The sequence below is a fragment of the Silurus aristotelis genome (assembly GCF_946808225.1).
Source record: "Silurus aristotelis genome assembly, chromosome: 15".
Classification (NCBI taxonomy): domain Eukaryota; kingdom Metazoa; phylum Chordata; class Actinopteri; order Siluriformes; family Siluridae; genus Silurus; species Silurus aristotelis.
Genome location: NC_139588.1, coordinates 10,662,717 through 10,688,296, shown reverse-complemented (window position 1 = coordinate 10,688,296; position 25,580 = coordinate 10,662,717). Strand labels below are relative to the sequence as shown.

General features: G+C 37.1%; 1 protein-coding gene across 8 annotated transcripts; it reads left to right on the top strand.

Moving 5' to 3' along the window:
• Positions 1-620: 620 nt before the first annotated feature.
• LOC310737584 (E3 ubiquitin-protein ligase RNF19A) lies at positions 621-24,046 on the top strand. 8 transcript variants are annotated; one of them, XM_083561965.1, is made up of 11 exons: positions 655-733; positions 872-1,126; positions 6,531-6,918; positions 14,365-14,816; positions 15,953-16,158; positions 16,818-16,965; positions 19,168-19,330; positions 19,709-19,823; positions 21,391-21,522; positions 21,790-22,048; positions 22,506-24,046. In XM_083561965.1, exons 3-11 carry the CDS (start codon positions 6,760-6,762, stop codon positions 22,699-22,701), a joined length of 1,830 nt encoding a protein of 609 aa, XP_083418091.1. In that variant the 5' UTR covers positions 655-733; positions 872-1,126; positions 6,531-6,759; the 3' UTR covers positions 22,702-24,046. The 8 variants fall into 8 exon arrangements, with proteins under 8 accessions (XP_083418092.1, XP_083418088.1, XP_083418091.1 ...); XM_083561968.1 differs by having other exon boundaries at positions 872-1,130; positions 21,811-22,048; XM_083561964.1 differs by having other exon boundaries at positions 872-1,130.
• Positions 24,047-25,580: the final 1,534 nt, after the last annotated feature.

Here is a 25,580-nt window from a genome sequence, read left to right as displayed (position 1 = left end):
AGAGAGAGAGAGAGAGAGAGAGACAGACAGAGAGTGAGAGAGACAGACAGACAGACAGACAGATAGATAGATAGATAGATAGATAGATAGATAGATAGATAGATAGATAGATAGATAGATAGATAGACAGATAGACAGATAGATGATACGCTGATTGCAATAGTGCAGTCAGCAGGGAATCAATCTAAGGTGCATTAATTAGGTACAAGGTTGTAAAATAATAATATGCTAATATAATAATAATAATAATAATAATAATAATAATAATAAAAATAATAATAATAATATTAATATTAATATTAATAATAATAATAATAAGAAGAAGAAGAATAAGAAGAAGAAGAAGAGGAAGAAGAAGATAATAATAATACTAGGACATTAATGGTAAAAATTCCCCTGGTGATTTCTTGTTTATTTCTTGTGTATATTATAATGATTGTAATGACGCTGTTGTATATCAGTGTGCTGTAGTGCGGATTGAGGGTCAGGCTGGGTTTATGGGCTCTGTAGTAAGAGTGAAAAGGGGAATCTCTCTCTCTTTCTCTCTCTCTCTCCCTCACTCTATGAGGTTAACGGGGATCTCCTCCTCTCTCCCACGTCACGCAGCGTGCCTCGCGTCACGCGGTGTCGCGCGCTCTACAGCAGTGGGCGGAGCTGTTCTCGGCTTTTCAGTGGGCGGAGCTAAGCCTCAGTTCCGAGCAGCAACACGATAAAGAAGCGAAAAATATAAGAGGTAAGGAACCGGATTTTGGCCTTATTATTATTATTATTATTATTATTATTATTATTATTATTATTATTATTATTATTATTATTCTTTTTCCGGCTATCATTTGATTTATTTGTTTGTATTTGTTTTTGTATTTCTTAGTGTGTGATCGGTTCATGATGAATAGGGTGTGTGTGTGAGATGATGAAACGGTCACATTTGACCAGACCAGGCTGCGGAGTATGTAGAGTAATAACCTTGCCACTCCCTGCAGTGCTGTGATGCCTTCTCATCCAGACCTTCTGGTTCATTATGGAGAAAGCGTTTCTGAGCTGTTCCACAGAAACGCAAATGTCGACGTTAAATGTCGTTTAGCGACGTGCATCGATGACCCCAGGCCGTGCAGATGGGCAGTATGTGAGTGAGTGTTTAGTGTGGGCTTGGTGGCAGAAGAGAAGTCAGTGTGCAGTCAGTGCTACTGTAGATGATGAGAGCAGCTCCGGTTACTGATGCGCCTCGTGCAGCACAGCAGCGCCGAGCAGCGCGTGCACTCAGCCAGGTGTGTGGTGATGAAGCTCAAATGCAGCCATAACCTGCATTGATCACATAATGTCTCTATGACATATCCTTATATATATATATATATCTGCCACCTACACCCTATTAATACAGCCCATGTGTATACAGTAAGTCTCATAAGCAGCTTTTAGAACAGTGCACAGTTTTTACATGAAGGGAACTCTTCCTTCTTAATTCTTATTTTAGTTTGAAATTGGGATCATGCAATAAAAATAAATCAGATTGCGGTTTTTTTTACACATTCAACAGACTTTCCCACTAACCAGTGCAACATTAATCTAGTTCAGTCACTCGTTAACTGATCAGTGGGATAATAATAATAATAATAATAATAATAATAATAATAATAAGAGGAAGAAGAAAGCAAAAATAAAACCAGCATGTAGCCAGACAAAAAATACAATCATGCTGTATGATATATGAAATCTGCTGCTTTTAATATAGACTTTGTTATTAAAGTATTGCATCCAAGAACCCTCTTCAGCCCTCTGATTGATTTGTATTTGTCTTTGTGGGTAATAAGTTGCTGGCAGTGCAGTGTGAGTTCCTACAATAAGACATTTTAATTTATGCACATCAAGTCCAGTAAATGTTTTGAGAGAACTGCTTCCAAACCACACTGTGTGGCCTTGGAAAGTGTCTTTTTTTATCTGCTTTTAGCCGAGACTGAAACAAAGTAATTCAATAGGTCTGAGTTTGATTATGCCTGAGTGGGATTATCCTGAGACAAAGGCTATTGATAGCAGTGATATCTCACAATTACCATATAAAAATATAATAATGACCTCGACGAACAGAATAGCCTCTAATGCCTATGTTAATAGCTTTGTAGCCTCTTCAGCAGAATTGGATACTGGGTATGTCTGTGTATCTCAGTAATGAGATATTGCAATGATCCGAAATAGACTGGTGTATGTGAAACATGTTCACATGGAATAACATCATGTTTCATGGCTTTCCAGCATGCTGTGTAATAGGTATCATGATCTAATCCTGCAACTGCTGCTTTGTATTATGAGGGGTGTGTTGCTAAGAGAGAGAAGTCCCAAAGGACTGGGAATTGTTGTTCTCTTAACCCAGCGACTTGTTCGTTAAATCTATCTGATTACGGAACACCAAAGACATAAGATTGAATATATGAATGTGTCTACAGTTCGTCTGAAATTTCCTCCATCTCTTTCTTTCTCTCTTTCTGTCTGTCTCTCTCTTTAAAATTGTATCCCTGTTTAAGCGCACTCATGAAAATACCCGATTCACATTTGATCCGGTTTATAGAGCCTTAGATTTTATTACTTATGCTTTTCTACAGTGTATTAAAGGAGTTGTTCTTAAACATTTGTAGCTGTAAAATAAATGCAGTACAAATGTATTCAATATAATCTAGCTATTCAAATTTCGGGCTCATTATTAAAATGCAATATTCCAGTTATTTTTTTTGATCTATGGATGATTTTTATATCCTTTAATGCGCACTGTTAAAAACACATTATTCCCGAATTGATGTTATTTATAGTGTGAATTATACAGTGGTGTAAAAAAGTGTTTAGCTGATTTCTTATTGTTTTGCATGTTTGTCACACTTTAATGTTTCAGATCATTAAACTTATTTAAATATTAGTAAAAGATAACACAAGTAAACACGACATGCAGTTTTTAAGTAAAGGTTTTTATTAATGAGGGAAAACAAAATCCAAAGCTACATGGCCCTGTGTGAAAAAGTGTTTGCTGTGGTTTATCACACCTGAGTTGAATTTCTCTAGCCACCACACCCAGGCCTAATTACTGCTATGCCTGTTTGCAATTAAGAAATCTCTTAAATAGGACCTGCCTGACAAAGTGAAGTAAACCAAAAGATCCTCGAAAAGCGAGACATCATGCCGAGATCCAAAGAAATTCAGAAACAAATGAGAGAAAGTAATAGAGATCTATCAGTCTGGAAAAGGTTATAATACCATTTCTAAAGCTTTGGGACTTCAGTGAACCACAGTGAGAGCCATTATTTACAAATGGCAAAAACATGGAACAGTGGAGAACCTTCCCAGGAGTGGCCGGCCGACCAAAATTACCCAGAGAGCACAACGACGACTCATCCAAGAGGTCACAAAAGACCCCACAACAACATCCAAAGAACTGCAGGCTTCACTTGCCTCAGTTAAGGTCAGTGTTTATGACTCCACCTTAAGAAAGAGACAGGGCAAAAATGGTCTGCATGACAGAGGTGCAAGACGAAAAACGCTGCTGAGCAAAAAGAACATAAAGCCTCGTCTCAGTTTTGCCAGAAAACATCTTGATGATCCCCAAGTCTTTTGGGAAAATACTGGACTGACGAGACAAAAGTTGAACTTTTTGGAAAGTGTGTATCCCATTACGTCTGGCGTAAAAGTAACACCGCATTTCAGAAAAAGAACATTATACCAACAGTAAAATATGGTGGTGGTAGTGTGATGTTCTGGGGCTGTTTTGCTGCTTCAGGACCTGGAAGACTTGCTGTGATAAATGAAACCATGAATTCTGCTGTTTACTAAAAAATCCTGAAGGAGAATGTCCGGCCATCTGTTCGTGACCTCAAGCTGAAGCAAACTTGGGTTCTGCAGGCGGACAATGATCCAAAAACAGACCAGCAAGTCCACATCTGAATGGTTGAAGAAAAACAAAATGAAGACTTTGGAGTGGCCTAGTCCAAGTCCTCACCTGAATCTTATTGAGATGCTGTGGCATGACCTTAAAAAGTCTCGAAAACCCTCCAATGTGGCTGAATTACAACAATTCTGCATAGTGCTGTAACAGACTCATTGCAAGTTATCGCAAACGCTTGATTGCAGTTGTTGCTGCTAAGGCTGGCCCAACCAGTAATTATGTTTAAAAACCTTCTTTTAAAAACTGCATGTTGGTTTGACTTGTGTTATCTTTTACTAATATTTAAATTTGTTTAATGATCTGAAACAAAGTGTGACAAACATAAAAAAAAAAAAAAAGAAAACACAAACACTTTTTCACACTACCGTATATGTGATATCAGTTTAGATTAAACATACTGAATTAAATTTACCAGCCAAGCAGAACAACTATAAGAACTATCTCAATAACATAATATCTTAAATCATAGCTCTTTTGTACGGACCTATTTAACCCAATATTGAGAAAACACTGACTTAATGTATTCTCTACATAGAAAAATGTAGATTTATCCTGAATCACACTGGATTTTTTTATTTATTGAAATATGGAATGATTGGTCTTGACTTTTTTTTTTTTTTACAAAAACAGTGATTTTCAGGCTTTATCTGAGTTTGGTTGATGTTTTTAGCTGTTTCTTTTTATAATTATTTTGCCATTTAATGCAAGTGTTTTTTTTTTTTTTAGTTATACCTGGTTTGTTCCAAATTAACATACCATGAGTCAAAAGACATGGTCGTATTTTATTAACTATATATACACACATTATTAGTAGTATTCAGCTATTGATTTGAGAACGTCACTCTTTTTTCGAATGACAGTGGAGAATTTTGATATTCGGATAAAAGGTATGGGAAAAACATTGGCGCTGCTGTTGATGCACTTAAACAACTCCCAGATGATTTACCACATATCCCCAGAATGCCTTTCCCTGGCTTACCATTAGATTGTTAAATGATGCAGTGTCTTCCTGTAGCTTCTGCCTCCATTTTTGTCTCTAGCCCACATCCATGAGTCTTTCCTTTCAAGAAGGACTTTAACAAAATGGAAGGACAATAGCATCTCATTCTAAGCTTCTTAAAATAGCTTCTGTCATATGCTTTATCAAAACAATCACACTGGCCAGTGGATCATCTGGCTGCATTTTCATTTTTTATGTACAGCATGATAATTAGAATTAATGAACACGCTTTTATCCATAACCTTTTAACCATGCAGTGAATGTGGCTATTTGGAGTTGCCCGTTTAGCCCCAATTACAACTCGAATTCATAACAGGATATAAAACTTATAATTAACATTTTAAAATTATATTTAAATATTGGTCAACTTCATTCACACCAAATTGTGATGCTGTGCAGCTTATACTGCTTGCCATACAATAGAAGTGTTGGTCATCAGATTTGATGGACCTGAGCTCGATACTGCCCTTCTTTGACAATTTCCTCCAGGATGACCATGCAAGTTTATGTACATGCCCCAAATCTGGTCAGTTTATGGGCCCTTTTTAAAGAAAAATATGTCCATTAAACTAGAATTTAATGTTATTTGTTATGGTTTGTAATGTTCTTTTGCATGGGACCGTGTTTTAGCAGAATTGTTCTGTTGTTTTCGTTCCACCCTGAACTCTAAAATTCCTAGAATGCATTACATGAAGACATCGCTCAGCAGTGCCGATTTAATTTCACATTTTACCCAGTGTTTACCCACAGTGATTTAATCCTTTTATTTTACACAAATGGACCATTTATCCTTTAATCAGTTTTAGATACATTTGTTGATCTGCATGGTTTGTGTAATCACATGTTTCATAGCAGATAGAAACACTCATTCACTAGTTAATAATTTTGTTATTAAGACAAAAATGCAGCTCATTACTTTAAAGAGAACCTGCCAGGCACAAGGTTGAACACTGTCTCATGGAGGAAAACCTACTAACTGTGAGAAAGTACTAACTCTTTCAAAATAACTTCATTTCACCATGTCAAAGATCAGATTCTGTAATAGACATATTCATAATATTTTAGTATTAAACTGTACATATATTAGAACAGACTAGTCTAATCATGGGTTATTGTTTAATATTTTTTATGTTTAAAGGTTATAAATATATAACTGCAAATGTTATGTTATTTTAGGAAAGCTATATTTGCAGCATTTGGGAGATGTCCTTATACAAAGCAACTTACAATTATATCATTTACGCAATTTAACAGTTGAGAGCCTTGCTCAAGGACCCAGCAGTGGCAGCTTGGTGGAGCTGGAAACTGAACTCAAGACCTTTTCTCAAGACCACTTTCCTTGTGCAATGTTAGTACAGAGACTGTGGCTTTATCAGCGCTGGCAAAAATAGGAGGAAAGGATTTTTTTTTATTAACGTGTTTTGATAACCTTGTAGCCCCCTCTTTTTTTTTTTTACAGAAAAATATACAATTATATCATGTTACAAGACATAAATTTCCTTTTTTTTTAGCTTTGTTGATGAACTAATGAAAATATTGTAAAACAAAACATCCAGTATATGAGTTTAAATGTAACTCATTAATAATCTTTTCACCTTTTCCCAGGTTTATACGTGTATTACATGACTGAAGAGGATGACTACGCTACTGGACACTCTGAAGGATAATGGGCTCCAATAGGATTCACTCTCATAGATGTCTGTCTCACTATTTCTCCTAGTGTGCTCTACTGCATCTCAGCTTCAAGTTATAAATGCCCTTTACACACAAGCTCACACACTAAAAAAATTTGATTCGCTCATGTTGGTTTGGTTGGACTATCACATTTCCTACCATGAAAAGGCCAAAGCAGCAGTCCCAGGCCTTTAGCTTCCTTAGTTTCTTTACCCGCAAGCCCAAGTCAGACCCCAAGAGCGAGAAACCGGCAGCTGCCTTGAATCGGGAGGAAGTGGTGATCACGCTGACACCTAAGGAGCAGGAGCATGCACAGAATGTAAGAAAGAGTCTATATGTAATTGAATGAAGCTGCATAAGCTCTTTTGGTCGGGATAAATAATCCATTTGAGACTTTCCCTGATAATCCAATAATAATAATAATAAAAAAGATAGATTTGCTAAAAGGAAACTGGCACTTACACACAGCAGTAATAAGGACAAATTCTGTGGTAGAAACAGAAATGAAATTTACAATGTTCTTATAGGGAGGATAAAATCAATGCTAACAAAGCAGTACCACCCCATTGAAAATGAAAATATCACAGTCATATTTTTGACCTTGCAATTTTTTTTTTAACTAGGGTGGAGCAAACTCAGGATCTTATAGGCTATCCTGGTAAATGTGTCTCTGCAGGGGAAGTTGTAACAGTTTTACTCTTTTATTAATTCCAATAGTATCTTTGGCATGCTATAGTTAGTCCTATCCTTAGGTGGCGCTCAAACCTCCGAGGGGCTAATGTGTTTAAAAGAGAGTGTAAAAGAATTATCAGGCAGGAAATAGTGTGCCAAGCACATGGAAGGACTTATTCTCATTTGCTGTCCTTTGCCGGTAGCTTGGTTTGAGGGACAATTGTTCTCAAATAGGGTTCCTTGTGAGAGAGGAGTAATGCAAGGACCAATAAGACTGGGACCAAAAGGGCTATTTGTCATCCGGCTGCTATTGTTCATCCTATATCCAGCTAATGGTTCTCTCTTAAGTGGTGGTAGACTACTGGACAGATCCCTTTGCACTTAAAGACTGTATATCCCTTGGGTTCTGCTCTAAACTCTGCCTGGTGGCCTTTATACTTTTCATTGTTTTCTAAGAACTGATGGACTCATTTGGTCTTTCCTCTATGTTAGTAGTTTTTAATGGTATTGGTAGACTTCTTAGTGCGGATGTGTAACATTCAATATATGTTTAATACACCTGGTTTATTGAAATGTACCAAGTCTCTATGGTTACAAAGTAGTGTTAGTGTAGTGAACAGCTAATCATAACCAGCTAGCTAGGTTGTTGTTTGTGCTAACTGTTAATGGCCTGCATTCCTATAAAACAAAATGTGTCCAGCACAAAATATTAGAATATTAAGCTTAATAACAAATCATTGGTCACTCCTGAGACGTCCTGCACCACCATTTTCTCATGTCATTTAGTTGCAATTAACTATTTAGCTGCAATTAAGAGGGAAATAATTTGTATGCAGAGGTAAAATCATGATATTGGCTAAAATGTTTGATGTGAAACTCAACACTTCTTGTTTTAAAATACTATTCAAAATAAAGCATCTCTATCTATCTGTAGTGGCATAGACTATTTATTTCTGTCTATTGATGTTTTCTAAAGTCTAAACTCTTAGGAAAATCAGTGGGAACGCTATACAATACCAAGTTACTAATTTGAAATTCTTGCTAATTTTCTGACCAGTGATTTGTTCTCAACATAATTTAAAGCTTAATAATGCTGTGTTGTGCTTTTTTCTGCTGAGGATTGTAGATTGTTTGCTATTATAGATAGAAATATTCATTTTTTAGTTTGCTTGATTCTGGTACCTAGAATCTGCCTAACATTCACTCTCTGGACTTGTTACCACAAAGTCGGAGGCATACAACTGTACAGGATGTTTCTGGATGCGATAGCATTAAATAGATGTAAACATGATCTAGAAACATCTTCCCAGAAGAGTGGAGGTTATTCTACCAGCATGTGGAATGTGGAATTGATGTTTAAAAAGCTCATATGAATCCTATAGTCAGGTGTTTACAAACTTTCGTCAATATAGTGTATGTACAAACTGCTTTTGTATAAAACAGGAACCAAATATAATAACTGTAAGCAGTTCATATGTAAGGTGTGACTCAACATTCAGTCATACTGCAGCAGTGTGCATTAATGAAGGTGCTGCTGAACACAGGAGCAAAAAAACTCTTTAAAAAAAATTTATTGGATAAAAGAAATTAGTATTGAAATGTAAGAAATGTAACGGTATATACATTTGCATAGTTATTCAATTTGATCAACATCGACTTTCCTACTATTATTTTTAAACACTATAATTGAATTGTGACAGTTGTTTTATAATTACTGTACCATTTTTACTACTAATTGTGCTGTTGGTTTTATATTTGTATTAATGTTATTGTAGAGAGGTGTGAATTATTTGCTCACACCCCTCCCTTCCTGCATCACCCTGCTCATGAGCAGATATGCAGTCATGATACTCTACACACAGATACCCAACAGTGACTAATCTTTTAACAGATTTGTGGGTATAGAATAAGGCATTTGTTTATTAAAAATGTGTGTAATTTTAAATATTATTCATTTCAGATGCATCTCATCAATGAATATGGAGCTGAAATGAACACCCTTTAAAATTACACAGATTTTAAAGAGTGAATGATTTTAACCTGTTAGCCTTCGTCACAACTTTTGGGGACTCACGGCTAAAAATGCCCTACCTAGATATAAATGGTAACAGTTCCTGATAAAACATACACAATTTAGATATCTTTGGAAAGAAGACACTTTGACCTTAACTTTCAATCATTTAAAGTTGATATTGCTCAGAGAGATAATAAGTTATAGATGATGCCATGGATATACATTTCCTGCATTAAACATTTTTTATTTCATATATAAATACATGAAATCAGTCCTGGAGCAACCAGAGCAAAGCAGAGAAGTACTGGTTTGAAAGCCACATGTCTCCTGAGTATATTTTTAAAATATCATAAAGATGCCATGACAAATGAGATTCCTACAAACATTTATATGAGATTATGTCTGATCAGTCTTATATTCTCCCTCCCCTGCTAAACTCAGATGGCCATTCATATTCTATTCATACTGTCTCTATTTACATTAATAGCTGATTGTTAACGCTATTGCTATACATGTTTGGCTATTGATATAAATTTGCCAATCATATTGAGGCCAGGTAGCCAGACAAGCTATTGTTTTACAGTCATGGCCATTCCAATCTCAACAACACACACACACACAAACTTTTCAAGCATTTTTCTTATAAAAACAAACGGACACTAAAACGTATAACATCGTATAAAACTATAAAGGGATATATTTTGTAAATCACAGATGTAAAATATGTTCAGATTTTTCATCCCCATGCAGATCACAAGTCGCTGATGTTACTCCGCCCCCAAAATATTTTCCTCGTCGCTGCTTTGTGCAAATCTCCGATAAAAAACTTTTTGACTGTCCTTTTTTTCTTTCTTTTTTTTTTTTTGTAAACAAAGTCCAGTTAGCACACAGAACCGAGACTTGCATCCACTTCCTGGTCCGTCACAGTCCACGTGCTCCTTCTCTCTTTGACCACTAAGAAGTTTGTAAAGAGTAATAAAACTAAGAACTCGACCACGTGGGGAATACAATCCTCCCATATATCGTTAGGATCCTGCACTCATTGGCTACATTTTCCATCAATCATTTTGTTTCCATAATTTTACTGGATGGAAATGAAAGGTTTGAAATTATAGGTGGTGCATAACCAAACTTCTGCGTGGTCTCATTTGTTTTGTAACACTATCTACTACCAGCTTTTTTTTTTTTTTTTTTTTTTTTACCACCGAAATTGCATTTTTTTATGCCAACGTTATTCCGAAACATAAACAAACAATACACCCCCCCACACCGGAAGTACCGTGACGTAAACAAAAGAATAACCTAAATTGCAACAATATTGTTTGGTTAGAGTAAAAATGCTTTAGGGCATGTTGTTCAGTGGACCTCTATCTTTCCCAATAAACCGGGATTTGCAGCAATGGACGTGTTTGAGACTCGTTTATTCGATAATAATGTAAGTAGTGCATTTTGTTTTTTATGATGATGTGTACTGCTTACACAAATTCAGCAAATACATTCGTTATACGTTTTCCATTGGAAAAACAGTGATCTGAAAGCTGATTGAGGCTTAGACCTGTAGAATGATTTTTAGTTTGTCATTTTTATTTTAAACATTAACACCTCCAAACAAGAGTTTGCATACCCTTAGGTAAAAATGACAAAATGTCATTTATACCAAGGTATTCGTGTATTAGGTTTTACAAAAACTTTTTCAGCATATGATACTATTTTCCTTGACACCAGAGTTGTTTTGGAGGCACTAATAGTAATGGAAAGACATGGATACATTACTTTTTCTTCTCATTTTGTCACGCCCAGCTGCCCTTCCTCCCCACTCACTAATATCTTATTTAAATAGAGTTATTGGAAGAGTTGCCTTGCTGTTGCCAGGGAACAGTGGTTTTGCTGCACAGTTTACCCCCTCCGCATGAATACACACACACAGCACACCATATATATACACACCTTTAACATGTGTACAATTTGTACACATAATTACCAGTAGAAGCATGGAGATGTTTAGCAGAGATGGCAGTGAAGTTTTTAACAAGATTTTGGAAGGTGAGAAGATGCTTGAGGAATGGAGAAGGAGTGTGCTGGTACTGATCTTTAAGAATAATGGAGATGTGCAGACCTGCAGTAACTACAGGGGAATAAAGTTGATCAGTCACACCATGAAGTTATGGGAAAGAGTAGTGAAAGCCAGGCTAAGAGAAGAGTCTGTGACATCATGCCGAGGAAGAGCACTCACATTGAGAATGTTGATGGAGAAGTATAGAAAAGGTCAGAAGGAGTTGCATTGTGTATTTGTGGATTTAGAGAAAGCGTACGACAAGGTGCCGAGAGAGGAGTTGTGGTACTGTATGAGAAAGTCTGGTGTGTCAGAGAAGTAAGTAAGGGTGGTGCAGGACATATATAAGGACAGTGTGACAGCTGTGAAGTGTGCAGTAGGAACGACAGACTGGTTCAAGGTGATTTGTAGTGAGAGTACAGAGCAGGTGGAGAAGATCCTGGAGAGCTGGAGAGAAGGGGAATGAAAGTCAGCAGGAGTAAGACAGAGTACATGTGTGTGACTGAGAGGGAGGGCAGTGGAGTGGTGCGGTTGGAGTGAGAAGAGGTGGAGAGAGTAGAGGAGTTCAGGTACCTGGGGTCAACAGTGCAAAGTAATGGAGAGTGTGTTAGAGATGTGAAGGAAAGAGTGCAGGCAGGGTGGAGTGGGTGGAGAAGAGTGACAGGAGTGATTTGTGATAGAAGGATATCTGCAAGAATGAAAGGGGAAAGTTTAAAGGACTGTGGTGAGACCTGCGATGTTGTATGGATTAGAGAAGGGCTGCAACTAACAATTATTTTGATAATCAACTAATCGGAAAATTATTATTATTATTTTTTAATAGATGTTTTGCTTATTATAACTATATAAAACCCTAATCCAGGGTATCTATGTTTAAAAATGTTCTTTAAAAAACTGCAAAAGCCACATATTGAGTTTTGACTAAATTTAATTGAGGTATTTTAGAGCTTATAGTTGCTGTTTTGTTTAAGGAGTGCATGTGGGATTTTTCCTGTGAAAAAGTTCGCTCATGCTGGGTTGTTTCTTTCTAAAAAAAAAAAAATTAAATCATTAGAGTATGCAAGGTGAAGCAATTTATGTAAATCAACATTTGTATTGTATTTTGTAGACAATTTTTGTTTAAAAAATTTACGCAGATATTTTGTTTATTTGTAAAGATATAAGCATCTAGAATATATAAGAAATTTATTTTGTATAATAATTAAATGATGTATGCATAAATTATACAAACGTTAAAAACAAGCATTTGAACGTAGTAAAGCCGCAGTTACTGGTGTAAAAGACAAATGCTATAAAAAGAGAATGGAATGGTGATGTGTGACAAGCTATCAGGGTTGATTAAAAAAAAAGAGAACAAAATATGCATTGGTGTACTAATGCATAATAATTTGCTGAATCCACCTTTTTATTTGCTGCTTTTAGATATCAGTGGTGGACAGTAATTCATAAATACTTAAGTAGTTTTTCTTCACGTATCTGTTCTTTACTCAAGTTTTTCTATTCAGGGAGATTTTTACTTTAACAAGTACAATTCAAAGTCAAATATCGTACTATTTACTCAACTACATTTCGCAAAATCAGTCGTTGCTTTTTATTTATGAGTAGATAAATATTATTTATGAATGGGTCATGCACTTATCAAGCCACCATCAGGGTAGAGCATGCGTTCTGTTTTAAACTTGTTTTTGACTGCTGCTTAGCAGTGGTGGATTTAGGCAGAGGCAACATGGACTAGTCTAATTAGATTGTAATTAAACAGCACTATTGATTTGGTTGCTTTTATTTGAGGTGATGTCATTTTGTTTTTGTGATTGTACTCAAAATGTCCTAAACTGAGGGCAGTAACTATAGATTTTTTGTAATTAGATTTTTTATTATAACTATATAAAACCCAAATTCAGGGTATTCTATAAAATCCAATTTGATTGCCAGCTAATACCTAAACCCGCTCTGCCTAAATTTGATAGTGGTAAAGAGTCTGACTTTGCCTTGCTCAGAATGGCTCTATATAGTCTTGTAGGTTGCCATGTCCATCTTACAGAGCAGTTTAAATACCAAGTGCTCTTAGACAAGTTAAAGCTACCAAGTGACTACAAAAGAGCACAAACCTACATGTATGACCCAACTATTGACTGCTGCTGTTTTTTGCACTACTTTTTCTGGTTATAGTCACTCTATAGTATAGTTTTTAGGTTTACTGGTCGGCGCTATATTTGGTTTTTTTTTTGTCTTGTCTTCTGTTTTTTGTCTGCACTGTTTGCACCAGGTTGCACTCGATGCACTTTATGTAGCTTTGTTTTGTGTTGTAGCTCTATGTTGTTTAGTGTAGCACCAGGGTTCCGGAGGAACGTTGTCTCGTTTTTACTGTGTACTGTGTACAACTGTGTATAGTAGAAATGACAATAAAAGCCTCTTGACTTGACTTGAACTCTATACACAACCACATTGTAAGCCCCTCCAAGATAAACATGGGCCTGAGGAATTTCTTTCTAGCCTGAACTTATTTTTGAAGCAGACGAACTTGTAGGAAAAAGTTACTAGATGCTCTACAGTCCGCTATCGGAGTTTGTATTTTTTTTGGGAAGCGGGTGATGTAATTCCCTCTGCTTCTGCTGCAGTGCAGAAATGCTTTGGGGAATTCTGATGTCATTAGGATACGTGAGAGCAAGGGCACGAACAGGAACACATTTAAGGTGATCCAGCAGAATTTTTGTTTGTCAGGATTCAACTAATTCTGATGCTGCTTTTATACTTGCACACATTAAAAAGAACTCGGGTAACATTTAATACAGTGTATTGTAAATGATCAATAATGTTGAATTATTAAGAAAATACTCTTGGATTGTCTATTAATACAAATAATCATATTGTGTCTAAAGCAGAATTAAAACATGTTTTTTGATTGTTTACAATTAAGTAGAGGACAGACTACAAATACAGAAATATAATTTGGTGCAATTTAACATGGCAAATTTCACAATGCTTTAATGACCTAAATTATAATTTGCTTCTCTTTTCCCCCCCAGGATCCACCTCACAATGAAAGAGATGGAGATGGAGAGGTTGCTGAAACAGGCTCAGATAAGGCTGAAGTAAATGAGGTTGAACAGGCTGTGGAGTGTGCGAGCAGCGGCTCCACAGGCGTTGTGTTGCTTTCCTCCTCTAGCCAAGAGCAGCTTTTAGAGCACCTGGTAGAGTGTCCGCTGTGTCTGCTGAGTCAGCCTCGTGCCCACTTCCCCCGTCTGTCCTCGTGCCCACACCGTGCATGCACTGACTGTTTGCGTCAGTATCTGCGCATTGAGATCTCAGAGAGCCGTGTGGGTATCGCCTGCCCTCAGTGTCCTGAAGCACTAGCGCCATTGGATGTACGGGCAATCCTCGACGACAATGCATTGCTTGAACGTTTTGAGGAGTATCAGCTCCGACGTTTCCTGGCTGCTGACCCCGACACACGCTGGTGCCCAGCTCCGGACTGCAGGTTGATACCTATAATTATAACAAGGCTTTTTTTGGGGGGGTTTCACTGGCCACAAGCGCATTAATATGTGCACACTACTACTGCTGATAGTAAATTAAATACCATACACAGGAAAATTCATAAAACCTTTTGACATATTTTGATAAATCCTGTAGGTGAAATGTTTTTTATACTGGGACTTTGTTATTTAAGGTCTCAAGGCTTCTGGCAGAGTGTAATAGTGGGCACAGGGCCTCAGTGAAAGGGTTGATTCCTAGCTGTTGAATTATGCATAGCTCTCGAAGCCAGAGTTGGATTTCCTCTCGCCAACCAAAGAGGCCTAATAAAAGGAAGCTGATTCTTATAAGTTGTAATTCTGCCTTTCTTATACTGTTTATACCATGTAACTCTTTTTTTTCTTTTTTTCTTTTTTTTTTTCACAATGTATTATTGCATGGCTTTAGCAAATACATACAAGTGCATATAAATCTTGTGCCACAGAGCTTATTGCTTTTTTTTATTCAAAGAACGAGTCGATGTAGCCAAATTCCATCCATGGTCATGCTAACTATTAAAAATGACTTCAAGCACCTTTTCAGCTCCCAGCCACCAGGTTTTGTGAACAAAAAATAGCCCACGGACGTATACATTTTTGGCAGTTTATAATCCCTGTAAAATGCCTGTTGAAAACTCCTGATAGTTCGCATTTTTGTTGAGTAACTCTGTCATCACTAGCAGTAAATTTACTGATAAGGAAAATATAGCACTGAATTTCAATTGAATCTGACAGATCCTGAGAAACGGGTATTTGATTTTAACCCCACTCTCCATGGATGACCACAGCTTAATCTTTGCAGACTTCATTCTTTGCCTTTTGTATCATTTATAAAGGTCAGACTCACCTACGTATTTCGACCATTTCTAAAGATTCTAAAAAGTGCCATGACCTTTTTGTAAGCCCTGACAGAGTAAATTTCAGCATGTTGAAAATCTCTATCACTTGAAAATCCAGATGGCAGGAAGTAGAATTCATGTCATGCATCACACTATTTTGAAATATTACTTCACTATGTACTTATTGTTAACATGTTGCTAAAAGTAATTCCAGATATTTTTAATCACATATGGTGATGTGTGACATGTTACTGTTTGATCAGTTATGCAGTGATCGCCTATGGCTGTGCCGAGTGCCCCAAGTTGAGCTGTGGCCGTGAGGGCTGTGACACAGAGTTCTGTTATCACTGCCGTCAGTTGTGGCACCCAGACCAGACTTGTGATCAAGCCAGACGACAACGTGCCCGTCACACGTTGGGAGGCAATGATGCATCAGCACTCTACGTCTTCAGTGAGGAACCTGGTGGAGGTACAGCAAATTACGTTGGGGTTACACATTGAAAAAGTTTGTTTAGAGACAAGCTCTTGTTCTTTTTTTACTGGTTGGCAGTTAATGTTCTCTTAACACTTATCTGCATCTCACTTAGTCTCAGGACTATGAGTACGATAGTACTATTGATGTAAAAGTGACACATCTTTACATGCTCAGGAAATCTCCTGATGGCAAGAGAGAATGTGTCAGGAACCAGAATCCAGTTCATTTGGAGTGGTTTTTGTAAACCGTTGTTTCCTGCCAAGTTAATTTTATTGAAATGGACCATACCCGAACACTCAACAATCACATTGTACGACCACATGGTAGACCAAATCAACCAGAAAGAGATGATGCTTAGCTAGCAGTCAACATGGTGGAGTTAATTTGTGATCTGAATACGATTTATTCTAATTAGCGGAATTACCCTGCATTATGGAATAAATGCTTGTATACAATTTCTATTTTAAGTTTAAAATTTTATTCTAATTATGTTTATTAGATACACTTTTATCCAGAGTGACGTATAATTAAGTGGAGCAGATGAGTGCCAAGAATCCCAAGTGCCACCTTGATTCCAGCCTTATGACTCTGAGATTCAACCTTTTGAATTTTTTTCTTTTGGGTAATGCTGGTCTGCATTGTGTGTGTTATAGATGCAGAGGAGATTAAAGCGTGTCCACGCTGTGGTGCCTATATCATGAAGACTAATGACGGCAGCTGCAACCGGATGAACTGCACAGTTTGTGCCTGTCAGTTCTGTTGGCTGTGTATGCAGGAGATCACAGATGTGCACTACCTCAGGTGTGCAGCCCAATAACACACACTGTCAAATATACCGTTTTGACACGGTCACAGTGCATGCCATTTAGAGCAGAAAGCAAGGCTTTAAATCTGAATCATGTACATTGAGTTCTTGCATCAATAACGCTGTCACTATTTACAACCACAGACAAACTGCAACATCGTTTCAGTCTAAATAACACCTGTGAACCCTCAGCATCATATTTTATATCAGGGATTTAATTGAATTCTAGATTCTGATAAGTCGGAAGAAATACAACCATGATAATAGCATTTTATAAGCAAAATAACAAAAGGCCTCTTCCAGGCTTGTTGTTTTATTGACTCCAAAGCGTTAAGACAAGCATGGACAGGGTTCGGTCAAACGCATTTTCAGTATGTTGTAATAGAACAATCTTTAGATACTGACAGTATATTTGACCGACCAGCTTGCATGCACTAGCCGACTTAGTCATAACTATTAAAAGATTGTATTGATGATATAAAGGATTATTTCACAATGATAGTGTTTTCTAAAGAGGCAGATCATTTATTTGTACAGTGAAATACCCATGCTCTTCTTGATAAAAATGTGTTTTATCATTTTTTTAATGTACATTATATTATAAAACCACAACTTCCCTTTAGTGTTACATTGTGCTTCATGTCATTCATATTTTGTGCTTATGTCTTTGTCTCCTATGACACATTTTTAATTACTGACATTTTTCCTGGTGCTGCACACGGACACTATTTTAAAGCTCTAAGAACAGTGGAATGATCATGAAATGAAAAACAGCAGTTGCCTTAGATTCTAAATATGTCTTAAATATGTCCGTATGCCATCAGTGAGTAGATGTTTCATCTGGAGCTTATTATAAAAGTACCTAAGAGCCTTCACAAAGACTGAGGCAGATTCATATTTTACCAGTGAAAACAGCATATCATGAAAATATTCCCCTCAGCTGTTAGACATTAAACATACTTTCGATGTCACACAAATCTAGATTCGTAAACGTACTGATGACATAGCAGTGGATGGATGTGCTGGCCTGCGTTCTGTATTGGCTCTGTTTTTTCTGCTGACATGTGTTTAACTCTCCCTGCCTGACAGTCTGAGATTGTGCCTTCTTAACACTGAGGACAAAAGCAAGCTCTCTTTATGAACCTTTTGTTCTTTAGTTGCTAATAATACACATTTCTCCTTAACCTTGTTAAGCTATTCATTTAAACCCTGTTCAGTTTCACGTGTGCTCTTTGGTTGCAATGCAGTGCAGTGATCTCGCCTGTCCGGCTATCTGAGGTGCACCTAAATCAAATATGTAGTACGAGGGATCATAATTCACAAAGGCATAGCACTTTTATTAACGTAGGATGAGATCATAGAACGGTTTGCCCATTCAGTAAATCCCCTATATAACAGCCCTTCTGCCTCTCTTGAACAATTCAGCAAATGTTCGACAGTAAACAAAGATCATTTATTTAAATCTTAACATTTTGCTTCACAGTACAATCGGTTCTGAACTCATAATACAGTCATTCATAGATACATATATTTATACAGGGTAATTAGAATAATGTAAGGAATAACACCATGCGGAACACCACGCTGTTGTATGAAAATAAGCCGCAGCCGCGTGGTGTGAAATCATTTAAAAAAACGTGTGTTGTGAAATAGTGCTGTTCAGCTTTTACCACAGGGATCTGCCAACAATTACATTCCTTAATTTATTAATAACCAAAACGCCACACATTTTAACGGCTTATAGTTAGAATTAATGTTGCGGAACATCTAGAAGACATAATGAACAGTGGTTCCCTCATCAGCTTCTTTCTCCAAAAATTCAAATCTTATCGTTCTACCATAGATCTCCCTTGTCAAGAAGGCTTTCTGGTCAAAGCACAATGACTGTTGATTATCAAATTTTTATTTTTAAAAACCTGTTTTTAATCCTTTTATTCAGTTAAATTGAGAGCCCTCCATATTAGTTTTTGATAATTTTACTATAGAAAAAAAACATCAAAAATTGCACATGGAACCATTATCGAAGCTGTGCTACTATACAAAAAAAAATTCACACCTGTTTAAAGAAAATATGTTCACAATGTGATATAATATGAAATATTGCTTACACTGACACATATAGACCTGACATGTAATTTCTGTGGAGTAAAATTTTGTGGCAAAACTGTCCTTAACAGCTTTATTTTTGTTCATCCCAGTCCCTCAGGCTGCACTTTTTGGGGAAAGAAGCCTTGGTCTCAAACACGAAAGATCCTGTGGCAGGTGGGAATGTTGCTTGGGGCTCCAGTAGTGATCTCTTTGATCGCAGGCATCGCCATACCTGTTATTATCGTGGGCATTCCTATATACATGGGCCGCAGGGTATGTATCCTATTTTTTAGAGCTACTGAAAACAAATGTTTGTTGCTCAGACTTTTGTTTACACCTGGTATTTTTGTCTTAAAATGAATTCCATTTTAACAAATCTGTAGAAACAACCTAACGTCACTTTTAAAGCAGGCATAAAAATACCAACAGAACTGAACAAAAACTCAGTGTTTATATTATTTGTCTTTTTGCTTAGATTGTCTGATAACAGTTTTAGAATAAAAAAAAAAAAAGCAGCACTTCAGAAACATAACTTTAATTATCATGACCACAGTGCACATGGCTTTATGTAGTTTTTGCAGTATTAACAAGCCATACATTAAATATTAAAAATGTATTTCTCTCACAGTATTTGTTTTGCATTTGTTTCAGGTCCATGGTCGCTGTAAGAAAAACAATATCTCAGGAAGTAAACATTACTTGACAGTAGCCAGTGGGGTCATGACATCAGTGTTTGTCTCTCCGGTCTTAGCCGCCGTCACTGTGGGTAAGAAATTTATATTTATTTTTTATTTTTCGAACATCAGTCATGGTTTAAACATAGTCAAAAGAGTATACACTATGAACTGAGCTGTAAGAGAGAGATGAGATGTCCAGCGAGGCAGAGAAGACCACCCATCACTTGTAGGCTGTAAATCATATAGGCAGGAAGAAAGTGCTGTCTGAGAGCTTGGTGTCCCAGTTCACTCCCACAACAAAACCCTGCTTCCTGCTGCAGGTTTCTATCTGAGGAGACGAGGGGGACACAGTGCACGTGTACAGCGATATCAAAATGCATGCTCACGCATAATCATGTCCTTCATATCTCATACTGCTAGCACCATGGAAACAAATGGGAAATTAGCTCTGGGTCATTCCTGCACAATAATGCCTTTGTATCTTATTTTCTCACACATATGTTCATTCCTTTAGACCCTTAATGAGTCATATGTTTCTCAGTATTATGGTCACAGCGAGGGCTTCAGTGGCACAACAGCATGCTGCCACTAAAGTGGGGGATCGATTTCGGTGACATGGTGTGAATCCACATGCACATTGTGTAATGCTTCACCTTCACCTTCGCTTTCTCTTCTCTTTCTTCCACCCCTCTCTCTGACTCTCTCACTCTCACACTGTCTGTGAAAAGCATTATCAGCTCTCAACACTGATCCAGTTTTAAGGGATTCACAGAGCGCCCTTGTCCCCTGAGCATGAGACTGCTACAGAGTGGCGTAAACAATGCTACTCTGTTCTTCTCTGCACCATGGAGAATAATTAACTTTTGTTCCCTGACTAATATGCATGGCCCAAGACTCCGTGTTTATGTTTATAGTACCATCAGTTGTGTAACAGATAGATTTTCCTGGACAATAAGTCATTTAGATGTTTTTAATATATGCCATAAGTTTACTTTAATCAGGAATTGGGTCATGTCTGGGGACTGTAGTTTATTCTGGTTGTCATCTTACAAAACAATGTGCATGTGACACTATATCAGAAATTCAGACTGTGTTATCAACTGGTGAATTACAAGGGGGCAAGTGGGGGAGAAAAACAGAACTCTACATACTCTAGAATGTACTCCTAAATGAAACAGTTGGCATTTGGGAACATGTGCCATTTTAAATTAAATGAAACCATCAAAACCTCATCCTTTTATTCAAGATAAATTGAGGACGTCTTTAGTTCAGCGGAATGGCACTTTTTGACAAAAAATGTAATTAAAAAGGTTTAAACACTTTACATATAGTAATAGTACTTAGATTGAGGGCTTTGTGATCATGTACTGCTCAGCACCCAAACATATTCAGAGAACAATAATACCTTGTCCTGCATTTGACTGTTTGTTGTCATCAGACCTGCTGAATTACAATGCCTATTTTTCCCATGGTTCCATTTCATTGTATTTAATTAACAATAGTAAAAGGAGTACTGGGCAAATGGGCTGCCTTGAACTTTTTATACACTGCAGTAGATTAAGCATATTGGCAAGTTTGTTATTGCTGGTCAGCAACAGGGAGAAGTTCTCCAACCTGGGAAGTGGGAATATGAATATGTTTGCTTTATATTTCCAGCGGTCGGAGTGCCTCTGATGCTGACGTACGTTTATGGCGTTGTCCCCATGTCTTTGTGTCGTAACGGCTGGTGCAGGCCTCAAAACGAAGCTCCTGAAACACGGAAGATCCAGCTGGAGGACTTGGCCAATTGTAAGTCTGCCATTAATAGACTCTAATCAGAGTAAATGTTTAGGACTAGATGTTTTCAGAACATTATCTAGTGTCTCCAAACTAGCTGAATATGATATGTCCCGAATCACTATTGCTTTGATATTGGAAAATGTTCCACTTTTATATTCGTGAACTGTGTATGTATTATGTCTCTAATGGTAGTAGCCCTAATTTGAAATTTTACAATATATTGTTTAGTTGCCAATTCAGCCTTCTGATCTGATGAAGTTATAACTTCTCTTGAAGATCTTTTGTTTTCTCATGTAGTCAGTGATCACTGGACTGGGCAGCCTAAGCCAGTGCTAAATGATATTGACCTCCAGGAAGTGAGTGTGGATGAAGCAGTAGTGTTACCCAGTACCAGTGCTGGCCTTTCACAGCCTGAGGAATCCTCCAATCCATCTGATGGCGTACAGGTGGTAAACACCAAACAAGACAACAATTCATATGATGCGAATGCTGTTGAGGATTGCGTCTTTAGCAGCACACAGACCTTTGTTCTGAGGTGGGTGCAGATTTATATAGACTCAAATTCTTAAGATACAGTCAGAATTCCGTGTATGCAGGGCCATTTCTAGCCTTTTTGGCACCCTAGGCGAGATTCCTCTTATCCACCCCAACACCATACAAATCATTTGCATCCTTCCATTTAAAAAAAAGGTTAAACACATTCAATAATCATTGCAAAATTGGCTAAAATCAAGTATGTAAACATATACTGTATATTAAACACTGGTAAAAACAGATAAATGCTGCCAAATCACTAGTGCCCCCCTGCTGTTTGTGCCCTAGTAGACCGCCTAGTTTGCCTATGCCTAGAAACAGTGCTGACTGTATGCTAATAAAAATTATTTATATGTGGGACTGTACCTTCTTGATGATGGGACATTCATTACATATAGTGAGCAGGTAATGAGAGTTAAACAGTGTGAAGCTAGTATTGCTGCCATATCTGACTGCAGGGAGGGGACCAATATTGAAGTACGAGTGGAGATTGAGGCTCAGCCACTCGCTGGACGTCAGCCCAGTCTCAGCAGTGTCCTTTCTAGTCGGAGTCTGTCTGCCGAGTCCCTACATCAATCACACGATCCTCTTAGTGCCTCGCAAAGGCCAGTGAACGAAGACCCCCAGCCAGTTACGCAGACAGACAATGTCTGAATCTCAAACTGCTTTCACCACCAACTGTACCTCCAACCAGCTGCTTCTAGCCTCTGTCTGTTCTCACAAATGGAGACCAATGGAGAGAGAGGGGACAAAATGGGGAAAGAGCAAGACAGAAAGGATTGAGTATCCAGACAGAGGGCCTGGGGACAAACATCCAGGGCAGCTGCCAGTATACCACTATGAAGACTAATAATGATAGTATGAACTAAAATGACTAAAAGCATGTTTGCAAACCAATCTTGTGGTTGTTAGCCTTTTTTTTTTTTACTGTGGTACAATGAAGAAAAAAAAAAGAAATTGGCTATCCAGATGGTATTTAATTTAATTTATTTATGTAGCCCTTCTCATAACTGCAGTATAATTTTGTATGAAGTGGCTGTACAATTGTATCCCTTAAAATATAACAATAAAGACAAGAACCACAGCATGATTTTCTTTAAAGCAGCAAATTTCCAAGTTTGATATGAAGCTTTTAACAATATTATGAAATCGATTGCTTCCCTGCCTAGAGAATACAATACTACTGCCAACTGTGCAGCAGGGTATCTTGTCATTTCCATATTAAGTTTTTTTTTTTTCCTTAAATTATACCAGATTTAACACTGAATAGCAGGTAATCTCCTATTTAAATTGCTCTAAAAACAATAGGCCTTTGATTTAACTAGATTTAACAAGCCTACTCATCAAAATACTAATTGCTTCAACTAAAAACAAGACGTGTCTTGGCCAAAATGATTCTTCATAACTGTATTGCATCCAGCAGGTACGATCTCTAGAAGGCCACTGTGTCTTATTTTTCCTCTGAAGACCAAGTCAATAAACTACATTCTGCTTAGATGAAACAATTGGAGGAGCACTTTTCAAAACTGGTTTCCAGACTAGCACTTTTCCTGGCTAAAGATAACCAGGAAAGAGGTGTTATGTTTGTCCAGTTTGTGTATACCAAAAGAATCCAGAAAAGATTCAGTAGAATAGCTGGATCTATTTTCATGAGTGCAACTGAGTATTAGATAAGGCAGTCTGTCAGATCATGGCTACTGCATATCTAGGCATGACGGCACAACAGCACTGCTTGCAGAAACCACCTAGATTTGCTGTCTGCAAGTCAGTAGTGAACACCAAAGCGAAATCTCACATCAGCATGTCATCTGAGGCCTCTTCTTTCCCAAGAAAAAAAACCCCAGATAGGTAAAATAAGGAAGCCAGTACGTTTCACATGTTTGACAAAGATTTCATTGTGTGGGTGAAAAAACCCAGAGATCCAAAGTTAAACAAATGTATGTTCAATGTAGATTTGGGAAATTGAAATGGTGTATGAATAAACATTCTAAAAAAGAAATTAAGTTTGTGTTTTTGGTAAATATGTATGTGAAGTATTTGTCTGTTCAATCTACTAATAATGAAAGGTTACTGTACATAACAGACATAAGTTACAATATTGAAGGTGCAATAACGACACAGCACTCCTAGAGGGAGCTAAAGGACACAGCATGTGTTGATGCTGGTTTATACAGATCTGGTCAGGACACTCTGTCAATAGTTATTTAAAGATCTCATTTTAAGCAGAGAGCAAATGACCGCTATATGCACTTCAAATCATTTAAATAAAGACTTGACTGTGGATTTAAAAGATTAGTCACTTGTTTGCAGCCCTAAAATAAATAATGACATGTTGTCCTTTATATTAAAGGTTCATAGCACTATTCTAAAGTTTGAATCCACCATTCACCAGATTTGCATGCAGTTTTAATTAGATAAACATTGTATGGGATTATTAACAGAGCATGAAATTTGACCAAATAAGCTATAATAATTGATAGATATTATAATGAATCATGTAAGAAAATCATTAAAATGTAGGAGGAAAAAAAAACAAGCAGGAATATGTGAAATACAACATTGAGTGTGTATGTGAATTGCATAAATATGGGTGGCTTCTGTATTTTGAGAAGAGCAGGATAAGCAGACAAGATGCTGTTCTAGCATCTTGAGTACTTTGGTATTTAAGGAGCTTGTATGTGTCATTACATTGATAAACATTCAACGATACAAAATTACTTCAAATATGTTAGACATGTAGAAGTAATGGGCATAAAAAGAATGGGGTTTTCATTGTGCACAAAGAAGCAGAAGGAGTCAAAAAGATGTATGCAGTACATGCATATGGCATTTATTCAATTGAGTATGTGTGTGTGTGTGTGTGTGTGTGTGTGTGTGTGTGTGTGTGTGTGTGTGTGTGTGTATTACACCATCCCATTTGTTAAACATGTATTACCATTGCATATAATCAAGTAAAGGTATATTAATAATTTAAAAAAAAACTCTGTGGTTGTGAAACCAGGTTTAAACACAGATACAAGGGATGCATTACTTTTGGAACAACTAAAGGCACAAAGGATTACGAATCATCCCTATATTGTTTTGGAGTACCAAGAAAACGAACACAATGCAAACCTCTAGCTATTTCAAATGGAATCTATTCAAACATAGCAGGTGTCTCTGTGGATGGCCTGACCTCACCAGATCACCACATCAGGTAACATTTATGGGAATGTGAAGACATAGAGGGGAAACTTGCCTAGCCACTAAAAATCAGTTGGCAAAAACACAGGCAGAGCTGATAACTACTACACAATTTTCACCAACTGGTGCTGATAAGACATACAACATTTTCAATATTGCAATTAATGCCACGATATATTAAATCAAGATTATGGCAAAGGTGGACTACTAGTCTGACCATCTGAACAGCCTGTGTTAGGGCCAGTGCAACTGGAATTATCAGCATGGTTAGAATTTTTACTTTGATCATTGTTTATATTATTATTATTTTTTATTATTTCATATGCACATTTTCAATATATCGATCAATG

Excerpts from the sequence above, each read along its gene's own strand:
- LOC310737584 (XM_083561962.1), top strand. The coding sequence starts at position 6,760 with ATGAAAAGGCCAAAGCAGCAGTCCCAGGCCTTTAGCTTCCTTAGTTTC. Across the intron at positions 19,331-19,708 it reads CTATATACATGGGCCGCAGG|GTCCATGGTCGCTGTAAGAA; the intron begins GTATGTATCCTA and ends CATTTGTTTCAG. Across the intron at positions 22,049-22,505 it reads ACACAGACCTTTGTTCTGAG|GGAGGGGACCAATATTGAAG; the intron begins GTGGGTGCAGAT and ends ATCTGACTGCAG.